This window comes from Contarinia nasturtii, unplaced genomic scaffold (assembly GCF_009176525.2).
Source record: "Contarinia nasturtii isolate CC-2019 unplaced genomic scaffold, AAFC_CNas_1.1 Cnas_scaffold_350, whole genome shotgun sequence".
Taxonomy (NCBI): Eukaryota; Metazoa; Arthropoda; class Insecta; order Diptera; family Cecidomyiidae; genus Contarinia; species Contarinia nasturtii.
In genome coordinates, this window is record NW_022197705.1 from 3,913,444 (window position 1) to 3,940,041 (window position 26,598).

The 26,598-nt window shown below is 34.4% G+C and overlaps 6 protein-coding genes across 7 annotated transcripts in view; 2 read left to right on the plus strand and 4 right to left on the minus strand.

Annotated features, from left to right (window-relative positions):
- LOC116337921 (brain tumor protein) overlaps positions 1-5,083 on the minus strand; it is a 94,340-nt gene extending 89,257 nt beyond the window's left edge. The window contains exon 1 of the mRNA XM_031762889.1: positions 4,240-5,083. The gene's annotated coding sequence lies outside the window, so the exon portion shown is untranslated. The remainder of the gene's footprint in view (positions 1-4,239) is intronic.
- Positions 1-7,327, minus strand: part of LOC116337920 (protein disks lost) — a 203,277-nt gene extending 195,950 nt beyond the window's left edge. Inside the window, exon 1 of the mRNA XM_031762888.1 lies at positions 7,014-7,327. Coding sequence (XP_031618748.1) covers positions 7,014-7,094 — 81 coding nt within the window. The 5' untranslated portion in view covers positions 7,095-7,327. The remainder of the gene's footprint in view (positions 1-7,013) is intronic.
- A 222-nt stretch (positions 7,328-7,549) lies between these two features.
- On the minus strand, positions 7,550-12,130 carry LOC116338127 (protein shuttle craft). Its single transcript, XM_031763201.1, has 8 exons — positions 12,046-12,130; positions 10,851-11,730; positions 10,004-10,779; positions 9,241-9,919; positions 9,033-9,167; positions 8,785-8,889; positions 7,924-8,699; positions 7,550-7,852 (listed from the first exon to the last, which is right to left on the minus strand). Exons 2-8 carry the CDS (start codon positions 11,449-11,451, stop codon positions 7,697-7,699), a joined length of 3,228 nt encoding a protein of 1,075 aa, XP_031619061.1. The 5' UTR covers positions 11,452-11,730; positions 12,046-12,130; the 3' UTR covers positions 7,550-7,696.
- A 4,229-nt stretch (positions 12,131-16,359) lies between these two features.
- On the minus strand, positions 16,360-19,123 carry LOC116338056 (glycine--tRNA ligase-like). The gene is made up of 8 exons (XM_031763105.1): positions 18,883-19,123; positions 18,688-18,810; positions 18,245-18,625; positions 18,036-18,181; positions 17,659-17,971; positions 17,168-17,586; positions 16,815-17,104; positions 16,360-16,727 (listed from the first exon to the last, which is right to left on the minus strand). Exons 1-8 carry the CDS (start codon positions 19,066-19,068, stop codon positions 16,447-16,449), a joined length of 2,139 nt encoding a protein of 712 aa, XP_031618965.1. The 5' UTR covers positions 19,069-19,123; the 3' UTR covers positions 16,360-16,446.
- Positions 19,124-19,233: 110 nt separating this feature from the next.
- On the plus strand, positions 19,234-20,315 carry LOC116338157 (myoneurin-like). Of its 2 annotated transcripts, none has more exons than XM_031763244.1 (3): positions 19,234-19,308; positions 19,367-19,509; positions 19,574-20,315. In XM_031763244.1, the coding sequence occupies exons 2-3, from the start codon at positions 19,375-19,377 to the stop codon at positions 20,276-20,278; spliced, it is 840 nt and encodes a 279-aa protein (XP_031619104.1). In that variant the 5' UTR covers positions 19,234-19,308; positions 19,367-19,374; the 3' UTR covers positions 20,279-20,315. The 2 variants fall into 2 exon arrangements, with proteins under 2 accessions (XP_031619104.1, XP_031619105.1); XM_031763245.1 differs by having other exon boundaries at positions 19,241-19,299.
- A 1,155-nt stretch (positions 20,316-21,470) lies between these two features.
- On the plus strand, positions 21,471-25,187 carry LOC116338263 (probable RNA helicase armi). The gene is made up of 11 exons (XM_031763394.1): positions 21,471-21,670; positions 21,761-22,265; positions 22,464-22,901; positions 22,975-23,351; positions 23,429-23,609; positions 23,666-23,725; positions 23,799-24,039; positions 24,228-24,286; positions 24,360-24,622; positions 24,693-24,793; positions 24,963-25,187. The coding sequence occupies exons 1-11, from the start codon at positions 21,537-21,539 to the stop codon at positions 24,986-24,988; spliced, it is 2,385 nt and encodes a 794-aa protein (XP_031619254.1). The 5' UTR covers positions 21,471-21,536; the 3' UTR covers positions 24,989-25,187.
- Positions 25,188-26,598: the final 1,411 nt, after the last annotated feature.

Here is a 26,598-nt window from a genome sequence, read left to right on the forward strand (position 1 = left end):
TCGCCCAGCAAATCGATTCAGTTCAGTTGGCATGTATATACGAGTAAAATGATCGTGCGAGTACGAAGCGGATGGAAAGAAGAATTAAAATGTAACTCATACTAAAGAGGAAAAAAAAATTCGACCCAGCGCAAGAACAAAGAAAGAGTGCTGTGATGAACAAAGCCAACGAATGAACCACAGTCATTTTGAAGAGAAAGAGTGAGCGAGGAGGGCGGAGAGCGGGAGCGAAATAAAATAAAATTGAAACCAGAAGTTTTATGCCTTTATTCCGCTGGTTCTTTTCTCTTTGTTGCCATTTTTTTCTGCTCTTTTGCTTTTTCCTTTCAATACAAACAAACGTTCTATGTGCGTTTTTATGCATGTAAACGCTCGCCCGCGATGGAGTCGGTGACTAACTAACCGGAGGCCTTGAAAATTATCGCGTCTGTGTCTGTGAATGAATAATACGTTTGGATTGAGCGTTGAACGCGTTGTTGATGTATTTAATACATTGACAATAACATCGTCGTCTTACATCGCGCTTTGTGGAGGCATAAAGCCAAGATAATGTATAAATTTTCGCATACACAAATACAAAACATAAAACTCGTAACTACATAAAACTTTAATCTTTCGCACACCACCTTCATCATGTTGAACGTTGAATAGAATTAATAACAAAACGAAAAGAAAAATAAACTAAAGAAAGATGAAGAAGAATAATAATAAAAAAAAAAGAATGTATGAAATGAACTGAAAATACAATTTCAACAGCAAATGAGTTGTTGCGTACAACTTTCAACAAATACGCGATTCGAAAAGAACTGAAAAGCAATCAAACTGCAGTAGATCTAGCAATAGCGTTGAACTTTCGATGATTTTTCGCCGCGTCTTCTACTCCGAAGCGATCACAAACGAAACAAAAAGTTAATGGCAATAATATATCTTTCGTTCTTAGTTTTTTTTTTTGCCATATTTATAACGCGTCGTATGGATTGCTCATGTGTGCAGATTGAGTCACATATTTTAGCACCAAATCATCTTGCCTATATCGAATGAGTGAGCAAACACACACTCGCCGTACTTTAAACCGTTGATCCGAAATGAAAAAAAAAAACGAAACAACAAATATCTTGTCTTTTTATACTTGAAAATATGCAGTAATATGTAATAGGGTTTAATAACATATGCGAACCGTGAGAGAGTACGTAACACCGATGACAATGTTCATGGCAAATGAGAGTAACAGCAAAAGCAAGCGCAAAAAAAATACCGCGTCATATCCAAAGTGATCATTGTCGAAATTGTTATTACAGTATCCATAATACTATTTCATCATTATTCATTTCTCTATGTTTCATTCACATTCACTCATTTATTTGTTCCGTTTCATACCTTCTCGTTGTTGTTGTTTCAGTGTACTCTCGTGCTTATTTTCGGCTACTTCGCTTCAGATTTAATTTTGTTTTATCTGCACTTTCAACTTGAGTGTTTATTCACATTTTCAAAGAATTCTGTTTCATTATATTTCTGCATTGTTTTGTGGTTATAATTTCATGTTCATACTGTTTTTACTCTCGTTCATTCGTACGTGTTTATCCAAAAATCGAAGCGAAAGCCACATTCAGAACATTCACATTGGGCTTGTTTTCATTGAAGAACGAAATGAAAAAAAAAACATACAGAAAGTAAAAATGCACACAGCACGAAAGCAACAAGCAAATCGAAAACTCTTGCGTTATGTATACATTCGTTTTTAATACGCTTCATGTTCTGCCCTTATTGTTTTGTTTTTGAAACAAAATTACACATTTTATTGATCTACGATTGCCAGATATGGTTGTGGAATGTAGATGACGCGCTGTTACGTAGCACCCCACTCTCCACAACAACTCACACACACACACAAAAACAATAAATTCCCATCAGTACTTAATGAAAATGAATATATTCGATCAGTATCATTAAAATTATGGTCTTTTAAGTAAATTATTATTGTCAAATTCAATTTTTTCGGTGTTTTTTTTTGGTCGAATCGATTTGAAGAAAGGTCTTGGCCTTATATCTTTGCTATCAGCGGCATTTCCTCAATTTCATTTAATAAAATTTATAATTAATTTGATATTTACATCAAATTCGCATTCACACAGACAATCGGCTCAATCGCCGGCTGAAAATCATTCATATGTATATGCATCATTTTGTATTTTTGGTTTATATATTTTTATACAAGAGATAGGATCATGTTTTCTTGGAATGTCGTGTTTTTATAATGCTTGGTTGCCTTCGGCTCATCAAACAAAATGACAGCGCTGAAAAAAAGTGAGAGAGATGAACAAGAAAATATTGCCAAACATTTGTTGGTAAAATCATTGACAAAATGCCGATGACCCTGATCAAATTGATATCGACAGCAACACGACGATAGTGAACGGTCCAAATGAAATTGAGAAAAAAAACCATATTGAATATAAGTGGAGGCAATTCAGAAGAAGATGAACAAAATAAAGAAATAAAACATCAAATTGATCAACATAATAATTTTTGTTTTGTTTTTTTTTTCTCCGAAAAATGTCTGGGTTTCTTTTTTATAATATTTGTTTATCTAGTGTTTAACTTTTGGTTATTGTGCATCGAGAAATATCTAAATTACGGTATCTATTCATCTTCTATATGGATGTTAGAACAAAAATAGAGAACGAACAGACGGTGAAAGGGATAAAGTGTAAGAGGTGTGTATGTAAGCCAAGGCGAGAATGAAACATTGTAAAGCGCAATGTCAGGAATACTCAGTGGAGATATATTCAAATGCATATAAAGTTGATGCGTATCATTACGTACATTTTTGTGTTGACGGCAAAGATGTGTCGGTTTTGTTGTTGTTGTTGTTTTTTCTCTTATTCTGCTTTCTTGAATAGAAAATGAAATATAGTCAACATGAGCCCAAAGAGAAGAAGTCAAGAATGCAAAAGCATAAGTAATACGAATGGATTCAATTGATGCATATGTGTGTACAATATAGTATCTTTGTGAGTAATACTGTAAAATTATCAAGCGATTCAGTATATAGTTTTCATTGGTTTGGTGTCTTTTTCTGCTGTTTGTATTATATTCTCTCTTTTTTTCGCCATGCACTCAGTTATTACGAAAAATTTTATGATCTGTTTCTGCTGCTCTTCAGCAGTCAAATGCACGTATACATGTATACGGGAAAGAGCAATATTCTCTGTGTGCCGTTTGTCGCCATCGTTCTGGTAAGGTTCTTTATGCATTTTGTTGGTCGTTTTTTTTTCATACATACAGGGGAACGAGTTGCACATTCACTGAGCACAGAGCCTCAAGCTCAACAGAAATGATTGTGGAACAGAGACGGAATAAGAGACCTGAGTGTGCGGCAAAACGTTTTGTTATTCTATACTTTTGTTCCTTTCTCAATTTATGGCATCTAGAATAGTTTTAACCATCCTCTGTGTGGATTGTGTGTGTGCCTCAGTGCATAAAAAAACATACACGTTCATTTCACATCTTGTTTTGTGTGTATAAAGTTTTCATTTCCTTTTTGGATGTACATTTTTACGCATTTAACGTACATATTTCATGCATTTCAACAACATTTTATGGTTTCATCGTCATCGTTGTCGATGACAACGAACGGAAATACTGAAGAAACACATGCATACGTTGATCAATCTATATACATGTATATATAGCTGCCAATGAGAGAACGAAATCGAAATTAGCATTTATAAATCATCTGCTGAGAAAAGTGACGAACGAAAAAGATGTCACCCGAAAAAAACAAAACTAATTTCCAAAATTGAATCCATTACGAGCGTTCTGTCTGCCACTTAGTACCAACAGTATAGAACGTGACTGAATCTGAAATAACGAACGCGAAGAACGATGACGACGGCGACGATAACGGGGATGGAAACATTTTTTGATACGCAATTTCAGCGAATGTGATACTTTGTTTATACAGTCGGTATTAATGTAAACATGATAAAATCGAATAAATTATATGACTTTAGCCAATGTCGATTTTTGCTAATGGCACAGCTACAATACAAAATCATTTTATTTCATTTGATTTTTTGCATTTTGGTTGGTGTGCCGTTGCCAATTACAAAGTCAAATTGACATTGGCCTGATATCACACAAATGAATTGACACCCATGAGACATACAAGCATTGTCGAAATCCTAAGCTAGAATGGAAATATGCGTTTGAAATAATAACAAGGAGGATTTTACTTACCGAGAGATGTAAATGTTGGTTTTCTGTTGATCGATAAACGGAAGCAACTTGTCTCTGGGCTGAAATGATATCCTTCGAGTTGCTTTGTAACTAATTGATTTCCGATGTGTTTTTCGTTTCGTTTACAGTATATTTGGGCCGTTTGTTACACAAAAAAAGTATGTTTATGTCAATATTGGTTTAACACAAACGCAATTGTCTAGATACTTTCACTTTTCTTGCAAATATAAATTGATTAAATTTCCGTTAATTCTTCTTTTGTTTTATTAGTTTCGCGAAACGTATGCAGTTTTCGTAGTTTTTTTTGTCGCTGTTTGTCGTTTTGCTGAGCACACGATACAATCACATTTAAATCGAGAGCAGTTGATCTGCGCAATCTCCAGTCTATATGATTTTTATATATCACGCACTTACTTTTTCGTTGTTTTTAAAAACTATGTTCCGCTGTTTCGTCGATTTGGAACTCTTCAACTCGACGAATTTGTTTGCAAAGGGTCTATTTCCTTGTTTCTTTTGAAGCCGTAGACAATGAACAGCTGGCGAATTGAATAAATAACGAATGCGTTTTTTTCTCTCTTCTTTATTGAGTTTTGCCCGGTGTCTACAGACATAAATTTTTCGATTGATTTTTTACTTTTGTTATTTGTGACGACTTTCAATACTATTTTTTGCGTTGAAAATTAACCGATTTGATACACTCACAATTAACCAACATATGGTTTGATCGACACTTACTAAAATAAATACGAATTCAAATCTGACGTTTTAGAAACGTATCATATACAAAGAAAAAACTGCTGCACACTTAATTTATTACAAACTTTCTTGAAAGTGTTTGCTTAATAACTTTTTTTTTTAACAAAAAAAAAACGGTTAAAATAAATAAACACAAAATGGAAATCTTATTAAACGAACAAAAAAATTAACTGGGCTAATAAATTAAATTTGACGATAGTCCTGTTGCGTTTTTTTTTTTCAGAGCTATTCAAACAAATAATGAACAATCTGACACTTTTTTCAAACAAAAAAAAATTCCGTTGGTTATAAATCTGTTGAATTTATTTCCCAGAAAAAAACGTTTTAAACTCTTTATTTCGTCTTCTGTCTCAAGACAAGAAGAAATACGGATGAATCGTCCGTTGATCTCAATGCGAAGCGGGTAAATTTCTTTCTGTTTCACGCTTTTTTGCAGTAAGTTTGACTTACGAATGCACTACCAGTAATGATATAGTATGGTTTGCTAGTGAGAGACTTCTGTGTCGTTTCTTGGCTCGCTTGTTGCGATCGGTTTTTTTTATTTTGTTGTATTATAACCGTCTTAACACACATATATATGTATGCACTCTCACAGAGGTAAGAGAGAATTGAACGGTGTGCAGACACAGACAGAAATATAAAAATGTGCGGGTTTTCTCGATGCGAGTTCCTTACAAGCAATAAAGCAACTATGGCGGTCGACAACAACTAGTCAAAATACGTTTTATTATTACATTTGTTGAATATAGACATTTTATGTATTGCGCGCGTTACAAATACCATCACATTCGAATGCCGAATTCGGTGTTGGAACATGTTGACGGCAAAGACATACGGGCATTCCGTATGCATACAAAACAAAATTCGTTCGTCGTTGTGCACAGAGTCGCACTAATACAAAATTGAAATAGAGTGAAGACACAACCGCGCGTTTATTTCTTTTTCTTTCTTCCTTTTCTTCGGCGTCGACGTTGTCGTATTCCTTTGTGCAATCGACGAAACAAATACTAATGCAGTAATATCGTATATGAATTATGGTACAGCTGGTGATGATTTCAATGTATTTATTTTTCTTGTTGCTGTTTGAAGCAAGCATCTACAAAGAAGAGCGTATATAGGTTTTTTTAATCGTTCTTTTTTCTCGAACTGTTGGAGGTCTCTTGTTGTTTAACCAAGCTAACAAATACCATCATGCACGGCATTCGGCATTTTCTACACATGCATATGTGAAATGTATTCATAACATTCATAAGGGAGAATATTAAAGGAATTGACGCTTGGCGCTTCAAACTATGCACATATGATATTCCATACCAATACAACAACCACATGAATCGTGCTATGCGTGTGTATGTACGTGCGTGTGCACGACAACACGGCCGCTTCATGCTTGCTTGCCATATTTGTATGGTTAGAAACAACGAGCGTGTTGCTATTGTGTGGAAAAACCGAGATGCAAACACAGATAGAAAACATGTGCTCATCGACTAGCAAACTTCTTACTATACATGCCTGACAGCTTATTCGAACAATTTGTCAGCGTATTGAATGTGCTTTACACATTGCATACACGCATAGCACACCACAGACAGCTGTCTGTTTCGTGCTGAATTGTACACAAAATAAAAAAAAGAGAATCTCAGCAATGAAATACACTGGTTTGTGATTATGATTTTGTTTGGTTTTTTTTTTAGTATTACTCGATGCGAAATGTCTGAATTCTTTGGTTTTGCTTTGACATTTCTTCATTCTATATCATATGTTTTTCAATTCATTCGATGTATAAACATAATTTGAAAATATACATTTTCACATTGGACATCGCGATTAAAAATTAATTTGAAAAATATAAAAAAAAAATTGTCCTAAAAAAATTATTGAATTAGCGAAGAAACAATTTCTTTTTTATTTGCAATTCGCAAAATTTCTTTGCAAACATTTAATTCAATCGCTTCAGTTTATTGAAAAAGTAAAGCTGTCAATCGACCGTGGAAATGAAACTAAACTACGTCACTTACCTGGAATAGATCCATAAACCATTTGCGAAAATTGTCCGGTGTTTCGGCGGCTAAAATCAATTTAAATGTCTCCTCTGCCATTTTTTGCTCGAATATTTTCGTTCTTCCTTCTGCATGAGCTGCTCCCTTCCTTTATAACACTTACACACACTGCACAATGTACACAGAATTTTTTCTTCCTAGATTAATTGATAAAATTAAACATGCACAACTGTATCATAACACCATTAAAACTGTCAATAGTTTATAAAAATGATTTGTTTATCTTTCTCTTTGCATAAATAAGCTCTGATTTGTATCGCATCAAGGCATTCAATGTTAATACGGGTAGAACTGTCAAACTCTCAATTCCGAATATCGAATGCACATGAAGTTGACGGCATTTCATTGTGGTATATATTGCGCTGAATAGCATTTGGCGCCAAAATGACATTTGCAGCTCAATGTATTCTCATACAAAATCATGACCATACACAATATTCGAATTGGAGTTTGTTTTCTTTTTCAGTTGACACTTCAGAAAGAATAACAAGAAAGATCAGAGCACAACATTCGATTCAATGTTTCTTGTTGTTGTTGAAAAAAAAAAAGTGATTTTATTTTAAAAAAGTTTACAAGATTCGGAATTTTGAGAGATGAAATTAATTTTATGTTATTGAATGTATTCTCTTTTAGTGTAATTTTTATCGTTTTAATCCCCAAGCATTCATATTGGGCACTGGTACTCGACGCTGACCATTTTCACGTTCTACTACTTCCAAAATGCTCATCGATGGTAGCCATGAAGTGGCACGATTCGCACTTGCTACCACATTTCGATTCGGTTCTGCATCATATGCCTAATTTGTGGAAAGAAAAAGATTCGAATATTTAATGTTACATTTTTTTAAGTGTTTCTTTTCGACATTACCTTGCTTTCAACGCCAAACATTTCGCACATTTCATGTACTAGTTGGCGTTTTTCGCGGTTCATCGTTGGAAACGAGTAGCTTCGAGATTTTTGTTTGCTATCTTTTGCTAATTTAACCAATTCTGTTAACTTATCATGTATCATTGATACAAGTTTTGGGTCTTTTTTCGCCCATCCACGACTAAATTCAGTATACTTGGGTTGTCTCGATGGAAGATCAGGATTTCTGATTTGAAGACCAATTGCCAATCGTCGATTGCGTTCAGCTACACGACAATCTTCATTGCATTCAAGCGTTTTGTTGTTTGTAGTTTTGATCGGTCCCAAGACATCACTGAGCTCAATAGTTCCACCATTTTGCATTTGTTCCATGCTTGAGGCCAATGTGGCAGTGGCAATTTTTCGATAATCCGATGAGAAATCATGGCATGTGCGTGTCTGTTTACGTAAACCACATTGGCATGATACTTCGATGTTTTCGCGACAGGCCATGTCCGGACATGGAGAATCCAAATGACAAGGTGCATTACAATTGTGCGGACACATTAGACGTGGTTTTGTACAATTCTGCTTGCACACATCCGTTTCAGTTTCGCATAGACCAGCGTGACAGGTTTTTATGCATTTGTGACGACCACATTTTAACTGTTTATTACATGGTAAACCACAACTGAAGTCTTTTTGACTACAAGGGATTATATTTCGTTGTTCGTGTCGGCCATGGCAATATTTTCGTGTGAATGCCATACATGGCGGGCAGTTTTGTGCTGAATGACCTGCAAATTTAAATGTTTTATATTAATTGATGTTGAACATAAATCGAATGCAGAACTGCCATAGTGTTGAAGACGCCGTTCTTACAATTATGAGTAACTTCATGATCACATGCATGTTGGCGTGAACATGGTCGATCACAAGGTGGCCGCTTTGTACCACAAGGAACTGGAGGATAAATGACGTTATGACCTAAGGAATACAAAGAGAAGTAACTTGTAATAAGAACTGAGAAATGGTCTTAAAAATGACTCAAACTTGATTGCCCAGTGGTTGTTACGGGTAACCGTCGTTCGCCAGCAACTTGCTTGAGCCAAGATTTGATGTATACTCACCGCATTCACAATACAATTCGTCGAATGAGCTTCGATAACAAGGTAAACAACGTCCTTTATGACATGTTGATTCGCATTTATGTTTGCCACATGACAGTGTGTATGTGCATTTCAATGGGCACTCATGATCGATATCTGTGAATTTGATGAAATAAAACGTTTAATCGTCCGAACAAAGCATTAATACCAAACATCATTTTCATCATACCGATACAACATTCCACGTTGCACTTGTGTTTGCCGCAATTTCGTTTCTTTGTGCACTTTTTCTTGCAACGTGCATCGTCCGCTCTGGTCGAAAGTTGTGAACACTTAATCATTTGATCCATGTTACCGCATCGACATTTGACGGCCGTTTGTTTGTTACACGGTGGACACGGTCCGAAATGACACTTACTATTACACGCATGTGGATTGCTTGGTTGACCACAGGTCAATCGTTTCTTGCAATTTGATGTGCACAATGGTATTGGATCCATACAACTTGTTCGCTTGTCTTTTTCAATTTGCATTTTGCCACATGGACAATGTTTAACCAGTTCCGGAAGCAATTCACAGTCTTTGCATTCGCCTTCGTGACATAGTTCTTTACAATTGTGATTGTTGCATTTCAATTGTTTATCGCATACTTGGCCACATGAATATGTTAACGATTCTTTATTCTCTTTTGTGCATGGAACCGTTCGTTTTTCACGCTTACAGTGACACGTTTGTTCGATTTCTTCTGCACAATCTTCGCATTCACCCGAATGACACGATTTTTCGCATTTATGCACCGAACAATTTAACTCTTTTTCACACTGTTGATCACACTTGAATTCAACCTTTTGATTGCATTGATACATTTTCGAGGTTTTACCGCAGCAGCATTGTCGTGTTACCATCACCTATAAGAGAAAATTTAAAAATTCATGTCGGTGATTAAATAGAACGTAAATATGAATGAAAAAGAGAACAAGAAAGGTCAAAACCTGGCAAAGCGGACACGGCCCCGGATGGCAAAGATTTGTGCATGGATGTGGACAATTTTCACTTCGACCGCATACATCGCCGCAACTGTGCGCCATATCGTTTCGATTATATTGTGGATTTTTCTCTTTTCCGCAGAAACAATAATATTCACGAGGTAGAGTTTTCGATATATTTTGACAAGCACAGCATCGCCATCCTTCTTCGGATTTTGACGATTCGGCCCATTTGATGATGCAATTCAGATGCAATATGTGATAGCAATTGGGACACGACCACACAGAATTGTACGGCTTAATTATGTCATAGCATACTAGACACTCCAAGCGGCCACCATCGATTTCACGGCTTAATTTTTCACGTTGCGAACAATTGACTGAGTCAATTTTAATGCCTTTCGCTTTGCCATTTCGTTGATTTGGCTTTGCATCATATCGTTTACGATCTTTCGGTTCGTACTTATCATTTTTCTTGTTTCGATCTTTTGATTCGGATTGTTCATCCAATTTCGATTTGGAGCTGTTTTCAAAATAACCGCTACCATGGTTGGAATTGCCATTGATATTGTTATTACTACCTTTATTATTGTTATTGTAACGTTGATTTCGTTTTTTATAATTTGTCGATGAATCTTCTTCGCAAGTCTCATTTTTACCCCTGTAATTTCGATTACTATCGTATTTTGTGGCTCGACCACTGTTCTGGCGATTGCTCTCGTTTACACGTCGACGATAATCATCGTATCGCTCTTGGCGCTTTTTCTTGGCGTGAAGATTGCCTGCATTCAACGAAATAATCAAATGAATTTTCTATTGACGAAAATGCCAAACACTACTTATTTCAACTTACCGTTTGAATGTCGATCTCTTGAATCCGTATCACGATAATCTTGATTGCGAACCTTTTTGATGGCACCACCACTGCTATGCAACGGTCTGGTTGCATCATCGGTAATATGTGTTTTGTTTAATGCTTGTATCACGGAATCGGTTTTAGATGCATTTTCATCTTTAGGTGCTATTCTGTCATTTTTATCCTTATCACATACGACAGTGTTCGATTGCTTGTTAAGTGATGAACATTCTTTTGCTGTCGATTTTGGCGAATTTTTCGGAACAAATTCATTTGCTGTGGGTAATAACGTTGATGTGCTTGATGTTGTAGTTTGTGGTACGAATTCTGATGCAGTGACTGTTAAATTCGAACTTTGTAACCAATCGGTTGGCGGACGATAATCACCACTTATCGATGGTCCATTGTGTTGTGATTGGAAATGAAATCCATTATTTGATGTACCGTATGGATCTTGACTGAATCCACCATAACTACGGTTATCGGAGCCACGATGCGGTGACCAATTGTTGATGTTGTGTTGCATGAGAAATTGGTCGAAGTTTACGTACTGATCAAAATATCCACCTTTTCGATTATTATTATTGCAGTTTGCCATTCTTTTCAATGTAACAAAGTGATGACTGTGCAATTGTTCCGTTAAGTCGCACGACAATCGAATCCAACAGAATCGTTAAATTTAACGAGAAATAAAGCTTCAAGAATTGAAGAAACCGTTTCAGAATTTTGTATTTGCAAATGGAAACAAAAATAAATGAATCAAAAACAAATGAAAGAAACGGTATAGAATTTTATGGCCCGAAGGCCGATGTGAGTGTGTGTGTCTGTCAACTACTCTGAAAGCTATTCTATACTGCCAACTGAGCACAAAATTGACCTGCAAATCAAAACAAAATTAGATTAACGCAATAGAATTCGAAATAATTATCGATACATTTCATGATTTTCCCATTGGAATCTCATCAAAGCAAAATTTTCAACTAAAATATTGTTGAGAGCGTTTTGCTTACGAAAATAAATTGCACAATAAGAAAGATTTTCACCATTGGTCTTGCTGTATTGAGGTTAGGTGAAAACTTTCTAAATTTTTACTCAGATAATTTCTTATATTTTCCAATGAAACCATGCATGTAATTTACCATTTTCATAAAGTTTCAATGGAATTCATTATGTGTTATATCTTTAAACTAACCTTTTTAAATGAAAAACTAAATTAATTTCGATGCGAAGAAAATTGGAAATGAAAAAGACACACAGCTGAAATGAAACTACCAAATGTCACTCAAAATGGAAAAAGAAGTCTACACACACAAACACACATACATACAGTCAAACAATTATTTAGTACTAAAACGTTGACGCGATATGTATCGCGTTTATAAATTTAATTTAAAGAGAATTTCGTATTATTTTTATTGCTTGCAATTTGATGACTCATTTATTGATATAGCAAAGATTATCTATAAATTTTACTCCGATAAATAAAAAACAACATATTTAGCATTTTGGATGACGATTAGTATGATTGAAATTCATACTCATTCTATCGCCAGATTTAACACATCGTTCTGTTACACATTTTTCCAATTCGATAAATAATAAAAATGACAAAAAATGGCACAATTAATATGTCCAACATCAAATAAGTGAAGCAGGACTTATGAACGGCATTCGATTTCAAATGTTTCGCTCCATTGCCAATTCAACAATAGTGCTCCCTTCAATAAATTAATTGTTTGTTTGATTCGCAGAAAAAATGCTTAATATACTGCTAGCTCATTGTATGCTGGACAAAACAATGGTGTCATTGTGTCACCAATTTTGGGTGCAAATTAATTGAAACTAAAAAAAATATCGCACCCATGAATATAAACATTTTAAATCATTTCAATAAAATGAATAATCATTTCAATAAAGAATGTTGGTTTTTTAAAATATGCCTTATATTAGCGCAAAATTAAATGCTTTTTCGATCTATGATGAAAAAGGGCCAGCCTAATAACGAGTAACTTCGATTTTCCAGCATTTTTCTTTTTAATATTTTTCGCGTTTATGAAAAATATTAAAAAAGAATTTCATAATATTTCGTTATTGCTTGCGATTTGATGACTCATTTATTGATATAGCATAGATTATCTATGAATTTATATATTTTTGGTTCAATTAAACGCATAACATATTCAGCACTTTTGATGACGAAAACACTAATATGTTGACATTTTAAATGGCATATGAACGATAAAGTGTTCCCTTTAATAAACTAATTTTCCATTTGATTCGCAGTTAAATTGTTTAAAAAAATGTTAACTGTTAAAGCAGAAAATACATCATCGGCGTCGCCGTTAACATCAACTACATCAAGTACTTTCACGTGAAAAAAGAAGAAATTTTCAACTGTGATACTAAACTGGTTTGTATTTTGTGCTTTGTCTTGTTTAAAGTGAAAACAAATGGATTTAACTAAAAAAATATATATCGAACCGCCTATAGCGGGGCGAATCGCCGCACCTTCAAATTTTCAATTCTTATCACTCTCTCATCTCACATATGAGTAATGAAACATAATCATTTCTATTTTAATTATATTTCTCTATCTTTACTTGATTATTATTAATAAGAAACTGTGCTCACAGCAATGGGAGGAAATGACAGCAAATTTCAAAATTGGCGCGCTGTTTAGTTTCGATTTGAGTTGTTAAATTACATTGACGTCCCCTTTGAAATTGGTGGCGCCACCGTCGGCTCAATGAGACTTGAAGTCTTCACATCCTGTCATTGGCTCACAGAAAAAAACCCGGATATTTTGAACCCAGAAATCGGTTTGAATCACAGCGGAATGATTTCTGGGTTTTAGTTAACCGAAAACTCGGATAAAACTTTTTGAGACTTTTGATGAGACTTGAATCTGTATTTCAACGTTCAACTATCATCTTACGCATTTCTTTCACAGTTTATTTATATAATGAAAACTGGAAAAATCTTCAAATCGATTTTTCTCGCTTTTCCGATGGGAAATCGAGAAAAATAACGAAAATTCGGTACCTCCATTGGGGCTCCATTAAGGAAGTGGACCAAGAGCGCTCACCTATTCCACAAGATTCATGTCCAGATCATTTCTTCCCGCTCACTCTCATACGATATCATATGGGGATATTATGAGTGTCCCCGTCCTCCCCTACACTTGTTACGTTGTTCGGTGTGACATTCAAATAAGAATAATAATTTATTATAAACAAATTCTGCCGAAATTGTGTTTTGCATTGAATTGCTTCGATTTACTTTTACATATACACAACAAACATATCTCGTGTTCAATTCATTTTTTTATTCATTTATATGTGAATTCCCATACTCAGGGCAAACAGTGTAAAATGCCATTTTGCAAATGAAACTGGTCGAATTCATAGGCACCGCAAAATTTTTTTCAGCCAATATTTTTTTTATTTTGTCAGCACAGTAAACAAAACGTAGGTGCCGATCTGCTGCGTATATTCATGTCTTTAGTTTACGAAATGACACAATATTTCTCAAAATATCGAGAAAATTCAAAATAAAAAATTGAAAAACTTCCATTTTTTCATACAAAATACACTAACGGGCACTGAGTGCCCCAAAGACGAAGTGATACAATTTAGTAAAAATTTGTTCAGCCAATATTAATTCATTTTGTCAGCACAGTATACAAAACGTAGCTGCCGACCCGATGCGCACATTCATGTCTTTAGTTTACGATTAGACACAAGCTAGGGGGTTCCGACTTATACGAATGTTCCATATGCGAGCGAATTTTTCATATATATTTTGCAAATGGAAACGAATGGTCGCGAATGTTACATACAAATTTTGCGAATGGTGGCGGATGTTTCATACAAATTTGCGGACGGTGTCGAATGTTTCATACACATTTTGCGGATGGCGCATATGAAAAGTCATATTACTTTTCCGCACACACCTAGTGTGTAAGGTAAAGTATTGGAATCGGTCGAAAAATTAACACCCTCAAAAAACATGTTTTCTGGGTGTTTTAGGAGCCAGGGAACACGAATCTAGCATTTTTTCGATGTCCGAATGTATGTGCGTGGTACCCTGTACGCTGTACGCTGTACGCTGTACGCTGTACGCTGTACGCTGTACGCTGTACCCTGTACGCAAAAATTTGTTAACACGATAACTTTCAAACAAGAAAAGTAATTCAAAATCTGACTTCACAGGATGATTGGGGGTGCCGAGCAATAGAAACCATTAGATTTTGAGCGACTTTGGTTGACAGGGTAAAGTGTCATGTCTGGTGTGATGCCCATGTCCATCCATGGGAAAAATTCAATTTTTCTTCCAAAAGTGATATTTAATGTATTCTTAAACACTCAAAAATGTGTATTGGGGGGTTTTTGGGTACGAGAAAACCGAATATGACGTTAGTTTTGCGATACAATCAACTTTCGAAACACTTTTCATACAAAAAATTCAAAAAATTTGGATTTTTGTATGGAAGCCATGCCTGTATGATATCGTAATGAGCTGAAACTTTGCACAGGTTATTTTTATCACACATAAATACTATTCCGAGAGTTTGAAGACATTTCAACGAATATTAGGGGCACCTCCCGAACAATATTTTGGATTTTTCGCTCTAAAACGAAATTTTGTATGGGAAGTACCCTTAATATGCATTGAAATTTCTTCAAACTTTCAGAATGTTAACTTTTTGTGAAAAAAATAACCTCTGCAAATTTTCACATGATTACGATATCATATAGGCATGGCTCCGATACAAAAATTCCCATCTTTAGTAGTTTTTGTAAGAAAAGTGCTTCGAAAATTCTTTTTATCTAAAACTAATGTCAGATTTAGTTTTCTTTCATGTCGTGGATCACAGTGCGGAAAAGTTCATCTTACGGATGTAAGACATTTTATTTTTACATTCAAAAAATCAAAGTGACAGATTAGGTGACAGAGATTCAAGCCGAATTGATATTTTTTTGGTAATATTGAGTGAAATTTTTCTAAAATTGTAAATAAATCTTTGCCACTCGTAATATAATCACTGTAAACGGTGCCTTGTGAAATGTTTTTATTCTCATTGACGTAACTTTCAATTTCTTTTATATTATCTGAATTTATTTCTAAAATCTCACTTTTCGAATCGAATACGGCTTCTAAAATAATAGTCAACAAATAATCTTGTATTTTTTTCTTCGACTGGTTTTAAAATTTAGTTGAGAACAATGACATTGTGTTTGAAACTGCCACGACAAACTGAACACAGCAATGTGTATGTACAAATGTCATACGACAGTTTGTCGCATCTAGCAAGACTTATGCGGCATTCGCGAGACTTATGCGGCATATAGTAAAATGCTCCTAGGACACAAGATTTCTCAAAATATCGAAAAAGATTTTTTTAATTTTTTCATACAAATTACACTACGGGCACTGAGTGTCCCCAAAGACGGGATTAAGGTGGATTGCAGAAGGACGGTTTTAGGGTTAACTACAAATGAATGTATAAATTTAAATTTTTAATCAAAATAATATATTTAATTGCCATTATACAAATGCAAATCTCGTTACTATGTGCAGTACATGCACTGTGTTACTTTTCATATTTGGGATATTTTTCAGTCAGCTGTCGCCAAGTAATTTTCTCTCTCGATAAATTCCGAATTATTTTGCCTACTTCATTGCATGGTATACGTAGCTGTGATTTTGTTTCACATTCTCGTATTGTTACCGTATGTGGTTCTTTTAATGTATCATAATCGATTGTGATGGCAAACGGAATGCCAATTTCATCGTTTCTCACATATCGTCGTCCAATTGATCCACTTCCATCATCAATTTTGTGTGAAATATCTTCATCATTCAATTCTGAAGCTAAACATAGATTTAATTAGTAAAAAAATGATTCCTTCGCTCAGTTACAATTGAAATTACAGTACTTTCAAACATGCCTTCACTTACAGATTTGTTTGATAAATGGTTGAAATTCAATATTTTTAACTAAAGGTAAAAGTGAACACTTATGAGGCGCAATCGATGCGGGTAGTGCCAAATATGAAGACGAATCAACGTTACGTACTCGATAGCTATGCTCAAGAACTGTATACAATATTCGACCAATTCCAAATGATGGTTCAATTACATTCGGCGTTATTTCTTCAATATGCATTTGTTTGGTCACCACTTTGACGTTGATCGATGATTTTTGCAATGCAATCGTTTTACTCTCATCCAGCTTTACTTCATAAGATCTATAACAACAAAGCATTTGTAAATATACCTTTAGCACATAGTGTCAATTATTAAAAACGTACCCTCCGCCATTGATTGTTTTTAATAATGTAACTTTTTGCTCTTGACTTAAATCGGCCAAAAATCTACCGAGTTGTTTTGCTCTCTTGCTACTCAATCCTTTTGAACGCTCTGTGGACGGTGTGATTTCAGTGTAAACTAACTCCTTTGGTGTTTGCAATCGTTTCTGAACGACCAAATCAATACCAGACGCCTTTGAATGCTTTTTTAAATCATATGCTGATCGATCGGCGCAACCGACGCATTCAATCCATCCATGACTGGTTAGGCATTCAGCATCCCAACAATCGACGGCGTAGTGAGCCATTTCGGAATTCATGTGCTGACGAAAGCGTAAGTATTTTGGTGAAATTCCCACGCGAACTAAGAATTGTTGAATTCTCGCCAAGAAATAGCCTAATGTTTCATGTGCCACTAAACCCTTTTTGAAAAATTAATGAAACTAATCAATATAAGTCATCACATATAAAATTTTAGAAACTAAGTGAATTACTTTTTCTACTGCTTCACCAATTGTTGTCTCATGTGGCCTCTCATTGTTTTCTTGATTTTTCGCTGAGTATAATACCAATTTTGTGTCTTTAATATCTTCAAATTTCGAATGTGATTTTTCATCGGGATCGAAAAAGTGCTCAATTTCTGCCATTGTAAATTCTTTAACTCTCAACAATCCTGATTGTGGATTGATCTCATTCCGAAATGCATTACCGATTTGTGACACAGCAAATGGCAATTTATTTTGATTATAATTTAGCAAATGCTTGAAATTCACAAAAATTCCTTGGGAAGTCTCCGGTCGAAGGTAACTAAATGGAAGAAAAATTCGTGTAAGTGGTAACTGTAGATGATTGCCACATTTTTTCTAATTACCCTTTGATTACACTGGTTGGTCCGATTTGGGTGTCAAACATCAAATTAAACTCAACTGGTTCGGATAAATCATTGCCTGTTATTGGACTCTTTACATTAAACTTTTGCAGCAGATTTGTCAATTCAGTCTTGGTTACACCGTCCAACTACACACAAAACAATGACTACTTTTCTATTTATTGTTTACAGTTGCGCCAATATGGCCTTACCTTAGTAATGGTTTCATCATATGTCCTCTTGAAGTCGGGATCTTTGCTCAAAATCTGTTGTAAATGTGATTTTATTAAATGGTCTACTCTGAAGCCTTCGTTTGTAATGACATCTTTAACGAGATAATCAGTGAATCGGCCAATGTGGCCTGAAGCTTTGAAAATCGGTTCGATCGTTAAGGCCGGGCAGTCGATTTCAAGCATTTGATCTTCTATCACAAAAAATCGTCTCCATAGTTGCAATAGATTAGCTTTCAATGCACATCCGATGGGTCCTAAATCATAAAAACCACTTGCACCGCCATAGATTTCATAACTTTGGTTGTAGATAAATCTTCGTCTCATGATACTTTCAAATTTGGCATGATCGATAGAAAAGACCTGTTTATTATAAATAAATTCATAGAATTTAACTTCTAAAAAAGGATAATACTCAAACTTACATCACCGTTCGATCCGCATTCGTTATTTTGTAGCTCTTGCTTGAGTCGAAGCAATTCATCGATTGCTTCTTTTAACTTCACCTCTGATGAACCATTGCTCTTCAGCTTTCTTACAAGGTCACCCTAAATTAAAAATAATCAAAAATCGACATTAAATCGACAATTTATTTCATTCTTTTTCTGGGTAAAACTCACTTGCTCTTTAACCAACTCCTTCAGTGAAACAGAATTTGCGGTTAATGTTGATGTGCTCTCACTTTCTCTGTTGTCAGTAGCGACCGTACGAAAAATTGGCGCACTGGCAATTCGCACTTGTAACGGACAACATTGCAAACGCTTTAATAAAATTGCATTTCTATACAATAATTGAAAACGATACATAACTAAAGTCGGCAGTCTCACTGATTATGTTGAAATTGAAATGAATATGTTTTCATGTTCATTGACAATCAGATTGGTCTAGGTGTCGCTGCAAACATTCTGTTGCTGTTTTTAGTACGAAAACAAATTTCAAATGTCATTGATTGTTTGACAGTTCAAGTGCAATCGAATGCAACATAAATAAATACAACAAGCTTGAAGCTTCATAAACGACTTTTTTCCTATGACATTGTAAGCATTGTACGTTTTCAAATTCAAATTTAATACAAACCACGTTAAATTACTACGTTGTAAATAGTTAAAATAATGGAAACTGAACGAGAACTTGGCCACGGAACGTGTTGTCTATGTTTGTCACAAGATGAATCAACATTTCACTCGAATTCCATCATGAAATCGCTGCCGCTTCATGAAATGGTCAACTATTGCATTGGCATTCAGGTAAATTTTGTAAAAAGACATAGAGAAAACCAAAACTAACAATTATCAAAATCATCATCGGCAGATAAATTCGGACACAAATCAAATGCCAACATTTTCCACAGCAATATGCAACGAATGTGTATTAAACATCAACAATTTCTATGCATTCAAAAAGAAAGTACTTGATGCCCAAGATTTGGTCAATACATTGAATGACACCAACGAGGTACAACAGGATCATCCCGTAGAATATGTTGATGATGATTTTTTACAAGTGATCGAATTGACTGAAGACACCGAGAAATTATTGAGCAGCACGGAAAATGGTAGTGCCAATGACAGCTTCAAATTTATTCAACCAACCAATAAATTGCCAAAACCAACAGTTCTACAAGTGACGCGTCTGGTGAAAATGGAAAGTACTAAAAAGCGACCGAATGTACCAAGCACCCATCAGAAAACGTTGAACAAAAAATCCAAAGCTGAAATCACATCAAACGAAAAGGTCACAATACAAATGAACGAATGTCTCATATGTCCAGCCGTTCTTGGTGATATTTTGCAATTGAAAGACCACATTGATTCCCATGAGATTATAAGGTGCAAAGCATGCCAGCGACAATTTGGAAGATACTCGAATCTAAAAAGACATTTCAACAGTAATCACAGTAAACCAAAACCATTTCAATGCGACATTTGCGGCTTGGCATTCAATTTCTCCGTCAATCTTCAAACTCATGCACAAATCCATTACAAAAAGACTAAACAACAAATGCAAAAAGAATAAATAATTATCACAATTACATTTTTATTCATAAGGAATAGGGAATAAGTATTTCGAATAAACAAAAAGATGTGAATTTATTCGTGTTTTTTTTTTTTTTTTAAATGAATAATTAGGAACATTTTGAAACAGTTTTTAGTTGTAGACACAAAATGGTTGTGAAGGATTCATATAACTTTCCAATATTCATTCCATAATGAAAAACTCGTAATGTCATTGTATCATCTGTGAGAGCTAAAACAAAGAATGTTTCCCACAATGGAAAATCTGGTATCGGTTTTATCACAAATAAAAATGGCCTTAATGTTGCTATCACAAGCGCACGCTACGATCGCAAACATAAACATACGATAATAATAAATTTTATATTTTAATTCAGAGCGATTCTCGTAATTCATTCGTTTTGGTCGTTTTTTATTGACAAAAAAATTATTTATGATTAACGGGTCATATTCTACATGTGAAATATCACCACATTTGCTTGAAACATGGAGACACACAAATGATGAGCCAATAACCATTTTAAGAAATGGATTATGTAGACTACAATCCAACATTCTGCAGTATAATCGAATTATCAGAATTATACAATACTGTATTGAACCGAATCAAAACTAAATTTTTCATAAGAATATTTTCATATAATAGATCAGTCATTGGATGAACTAACTAAGTCTTGTGACAAAAAAACCAGTCCGCTATTTTTTATATCGATTTTTTTGTAAAGAAAAAAAAAACGAATTCAAATTGATAGTAACGCCGCTAAGGGAGTTTTTTATACATAAAGTTAATAAATTGAATCAATTATATTCATATACGAAATTGATTGGTTTAGTATTTTTCTTAAACGATTGTCGAAATGCAACTGTTTATTTAATAGACCATTAACATTTATTTCTCAGAAGGTTTCACAAAGATCCAGAGAAAGAAATTGCCACTTGATAAAATAAACAAAATGAATTAAAATAAACGGTATACAAGTGGCTAGCGTACCCTGAAGAAAAATTGGGTCGTTTTTTTTAAATCTTCTCCATGCGTCACTGTGTAACTTAATATGCTTATATAAAACTGTATTCGAATGTCGCATGGACCTTACGCTGATGCGGTGATCCGTCTTAAATATTGCCTTGCATACTTGTAATCGTTTGATTCGATTTATTCATTATAAGTTTGAACACCAATTCAAGTGGTTGAGAGTATACGGTGCTCTGAATTTGTTCATTTTGTGATTCGTTTAAGTTTAATTTTTGTGAAAAAAAAAATGGCACGTAGACTATACCATGAAATCAATGCCTTCATCGAAGGAAGAACGGATGATAAATTGATTACAACCTCAAACTCGGATGTATACAAAGATCACGAAATATCATTGAATGATGTGGAATGTGACTTCAGGTAGAGATTAAATTGCACTAATTGTATATAGCAACGATGAAAAAATTGATTTGTTTTTTTTTTTCTATAAAAATATTTTTTTAAAAATAGTCCTTGGAAAGGTGATCGTGTTAGACTGTGCATCATAAGAGAAAATCCACCGAGAGTGTATAAAATTCAACCGTGGGAAGATCTTCGCATCGAAACGGGACAAATTACGATGTTGACGAAGAGTTTTGGTGTCATCAACGAGGAAATTGTTTTCTATCCAGAACAAAATGATCTGGGAATCGATTGGGAAGCAAAACTAGGTGATGAAGTGAAATTCGTTGCGATCGAAGGTGAATACGACATTGGAAAAACAAAATACGAATGGCGCTGTGAAAATATAAAATTTTTTGTTGAAAATGAAGAAAATGAAAAAGACGTTAAGCTTTGGTTCGGTGATGAGACGGTTGGTACAGAACATAGTTCGGTTGTAAATAACATTGATACCGATACGGAAATATTACAAGATGAACCGAACATGCAATTTGAAGGTTATCGAAATAAAGAACCAAATGAAGAATACTACGATTTGCCATGCGGTCTCTTTGATGTTCTTATGTCAAAGAATGTGCATCGCATCAAAAAAAAATTGGACGAACTCGTGCCAAGAGCGCTCAGTTACAAAAATTACAAGAAACGCTTTCACGCTTTCATTTTTTTGGAGGAAATCGAAATGAAAGCCTCATTCAAAAAATACAAGTCCCGTGAGGTTTGGATTGAACCGGAAAGACAGAAGCGATTCTCAATTATGTGCTCAAAAATAAAGGAACTTCGGCCACCAATTTCAATTGGTGATAAAATTGAAGTGCGCAATTCAAAGAACAGCAGGCGATTCTATCGCGGCATTGTTGAACGTATACGTGAAGATCGATTCATTTTAAAGTTCAAACAAGATTTTGAAGCGGACTACATACTTGGCGATACCTACGAAGCTCAATTTTTCTACAGTCGAACGGTTTATATGAGAAAACACGCTGCTATCGACTACGCCAAACGCAAATTGAGCGAATCATTTCTGTTTCCAACGGAATTAACAGTCAAAGATTTGCAGCTCAACGCTGAATTGAAGGACGACAAGTTGATGATAGCCGACAATGAAGTAAAATGGTTCAAGGAAAATTTGAACACCGAACAGAAGTTTGCTGTTGCCAGCGCATTGCGAGCGGAATGTCGACCTTACCCATTCATCGTATACGGTCCACCGGTAATCATTCTCATTTTGTAATTTACTTTTTAAGAATCTTCAAAATAATTTTATTGAATGTTTCAAATGCTAGGGCACCGGAAAGACATCAACCTTAATCGAAATTATTCTACAAGTATACACACATGTAACAGACTGTAAGATTTTGGTGGCAACACAATCGAATAGTGCAGCAAACCTTGTTGCTAGTCTTTTGATAGCGCAACATCCAGAAACGAGCACCAATATGTTACGATTGGTCAGCCACACAGTTTTGGATCGAAAAAAATTACCAAAGGATCTGTACAAAGTTAGCGCCTCCGTGATGAATGCGAATATCGAAGAAGAAAATAAACTCGACGATTATGACGATATACCAGCAGATATTAAGCGAAACTGCAATTTGGAATATTTGAAGAAATTCAAGATCATCGTTGGTACTTGTGTCGGTCTTGGTGTCATGTTTGGCAGGTAAATTGATTTGAGTTTTATTTTTAAAAATATAATTTTATACACATGAGGAAAAATAAAATGTCTTTTCATTTCAGTGAATTCAGTAATGGATATTTTTCACATGTACTCATCGATGAGGCAGCCCAATGCAACGAGTGTGAGGCTTTAATTCCTCTTTCGTTTTTGAACTTGGAGCACGGCCAAGTCATAATGGCAGGCGACCCGTTGCAGTTACCTCCAATCACATTAAGCGACCATGCAAAGCATTACGATTTGGTAAGAACATGCATCAATAGCCATAGGAAATTTTTTACAATTTCTGGTAATTTTAGGTAAGATCGATGTTGGAACGATACATCAACACATACAAAACGATGAACGGTGTAATACCGGTAAGTCAAGATTGAAAATACCAGAATATTCAATTCAAATTTATACGAGTAATATTTGAATAATAAATTCCAGGGAGAGGATAACAATGGTTATGATCATAGATTAGTGACCAAACTTCGACGCAATTATCGTGCATTGCCTAGTATCATGCACTTCTATAGCAAACAGTTCTATGATTCACAATTGATTTCAACATTGTGCGGCGATACCAGTGTTGAAGCGATTAAATTGCGTGATTTAATGAGAATCCTGCCCAAACGTACCGATTCCGAAGACAAAAATCCGTTCGGCTACTGCTTTGTCAACGTTGAAGGTAAAATTGAACGCTCTAGAATAAAAACAACGTAATACAACAACAATTCTATATAAAAAAACGCCGTGTTCCGCTTTGATATAACAACCATTCTGTACGTTGTTTTTATTCTAGAGCGTTCAATTAAATTTTAAATGTTAATTTTTTGGAAATCAATATTCAAGCATTTATTTCGGAAAATATTACAGGACGAAATGAGCGCATGGAGAACAAAAAATCATGGGAAAATAAGGAAGAGGTGGCCATTGTAAGTTTATGCTTAAATAGAGATTAAAATAACCGATCAGAGTTTTTGCTCATGATTGTCTTCTATTTCACAGATAAAAGCGTTTATCCCAAAACTATTGGATCGACGCATAGCTCAAGAAGACATTGGTGTCATCACACCATATCATGCACAAGTGATGGCTTTACGGAAAGAATTGAAACACATGCAGAAAGTAGCGGTCGGAACTGTTGAAGAGTTTCAAGGCGAAGAAAAAAAACTTATCATTATTTCAGCTGTTAAGACATCGGGCAAAGCAAAAGCACTGCAATTCATTTATTGTCCGAAGCGCCTTAACACCGCTATATCACGGGCTCGGTAGAATACGAAACCAACAATTTCATTATTAAACGTCGTTTTTATTCTTTTATTATTTCTTTTTGTTCAGCATGTTGGTGGTCATTTTCGGCAAAGTCAACTTACTCGAAGCTGATCCGAATTGGGCTGACTTGATTGCATACTGCAAGGAGCACGAATCCTACATCGATGGTAAGGACATCATTAATTTTTGATCATTTCTTTACACTTACACTATATAGAAATGAATAAATTTATTTTTCTTCATTTGTAATTTCTCACCTTTCTCCTTTATATTCTCCTATATTTTTCCATTGATTTTTTAAAATTCTACACAATTGTATTTTTTTTGTCGTTTTAGGTAAAGACATCATTCAAATATTATGATTAATGGTTTTCAAAATTCAAATGCCCGAAACAAAAACATTAATCAATAAAAACAAACAATATAACGATTATAGATTGATTAATACCTAAACTTTATTATTGTCACAATTCCACAAATATTGTTAAAAATAGATATTACAAATTTAGATTTACTCAATATTTACTCAAACTCGGATTGATTTAATTTAATTTCCTCCCTACGATCATTCAAAGTCATGGAATTGAAATTAGTTCAATGTAATCAGATTTTTAATTCCAAAAAAAAATAATCAAACTTATGTTTTTTCAGCAAAAATTTTGTCTTTACCTTTTTTCCGAAGAAAACTGGAACTGGTCTTGGTTTTTATTCCCGCTGAAAATCGAAATCTAAAAAGTTGAAAATAAAACACACGCATGTTAGGTTTCATAAAATTGTTTTTTTTTTTGCATTTCAATTTTAATTCTTCTTTCCTTGTCTATTTTACATTAATACATAATAGTAGTTATTTTTGTTGCTTTTTTATTAATTCATATATTTCATTCTTTTTTTCAATTTTAATTAAAATTGTGAAAAAAGTCTTGTCCATTCCATTTGTATGTGTATATGGTTTTCTGTAAGTTGTTCTGCTATTTGTTGTAATTTTTCTTTCAAAAATAAATCGAATTTGTCTGCAGCCACACATAACTAGTACGGAAAGTTGGCAATGCACAAAATTATAGTGTCGAATATCATCGTGAAACATCTTATTGAAAACGCATATCATGCTCGCGGTCATTGTACAATTTACTTTTGAGTTAATTGCCAATATGAATGCTGTGATCAGACGGTTTGAATCTATTGATAAGAAGGTCAACAGACCTAAATAATTAGAATGATTGATCCTGAATTCGCTTTGACATATGAATGTCTATGACTATAAAATCATTGAATTGCATGTTGACTGACTATTGCCTTCGAATATCATCAATAAAATAGTTCACGATTTTATTTCGACTCTAATTTTAAATCTTGCCACTGAACAAATAAACGTTTCAAAGTCTCAATATGTTTTTTGTGAATGGCTTTAACATTGATTATTTTGGGATTGTGTGATTTTAGCGTGTGTATTAATCAAATACTTATATTCGGTTCCAAACATTTGAAAATGAAATAATTAACTTTGAACTATTAAAGTACAGATATTCATACGTCACGGGGAGAAGGAAGGTACCGAACACAGTTTTTCCTCTTGGATTACACATTATACTTAAATTATCATTTCACAAATTCACATTTTTTTTTGTCACCTTCCTCTCGCTACATGCTTCTTCATCTATACAACAAATTTATTTCATGAACATGAAAAACGAGAGAAAACAAATTAACTATTCATTGTTTTTGTGTTGTGTGTTCGTGTGTATCCGTTTTGTTTTTGTCTCAAAGAATTATGCAATATAATTTTATCAATAATAATAATAAAAATAATAATAATAATAATAATGTCTTAATAATAATAATAATAGTCATAATAGTAATAATAATTCTCAACAACTTCAGCTCTTGCTATTTGTTTTTCAATGCTTGGTGGAATTTAAATTTGTAAAATTGATTTTGTCCATGTGATTTTTTCTTTTTTTTTTATTATATGCCT

Bases quoted from the DNA above. Each gene is read 5' to 3' on its own strand.
- LOC116338127 (XM_031763201.1), bottom strand. From the start codon at position 11,451: ATGGCAAACTGCAATAATAATAATCGAAAAGGTGGATATTTTGATCAG. The intron at 10,780-10,850 runs GTAAGTTGAAAT...CGTTGAATGCAG, and splicing joins AAGAGATCGACATTCAAACG to GCAATCTTCACGCCAAGAAA. The intron at 7,853-7,923 runs GTAATGTCGAAA...TCCACAAATTAG, and splicing joins TGTTTGGCGTTGAAAGCAAG to GCATATGATGCAGAACCGAA.
- LOC116338056 (XM_031763105.1), bottom strand. From the start codon at position 19,068: ATGTATCGTTTTCAATTATTGTATAGAAATGCAATTTTATTAAAGCGT. The intron at 18,811-18,882 runs GTGAGTTTTACC...TTTTTAATTTAG, and splicing joins AGGAGTTGGTTAAAGAGCAA to GGTGACCTTGTAAGAAAGCT. The intron at 18,626-18,687 runs GTAAGTTTGAGT...TATAATAAACAG, and splicing joins AATGCGGATCGAACGGTGAT to GTCTTTTCTATCGATCATGC.
- LOC116338157 (XM_031763244.1), top strand. From the start codon at position 19,375: ATGGAAACTGAACGAGAACTTGGCCACGGAACGTGTTGTCTATGTTTG. The intron at 19,510-19,573 runs GTAAATTTTGTA...CATCATCGGCAG, and splicing joins ACTATTGCATTGGCATTCAG to ATAAATTCGGACACAAATCA.
- LOC116338263 (XM_031763394.1), top strand. From the start codon at position 21,537: ATGGCACGTAGACTATACCATGAAATCAATGCCTTCATCGAAGGAAGA. The intron at 24,040-24,227 runs GTAAAATTGAAC...AAAATATTACAG, and splicing joins CTGCTTTGTCAACGTTGAAG to GACGAAATGAGCGCATGGAG. The intron at 24,623-24,692 runs GTAGAATACGAA...CTTTTTGTTCAG, and splicing joins ACCGCTATATCACGGGCTCG to CATGTTGGTGGTCATTTTCG.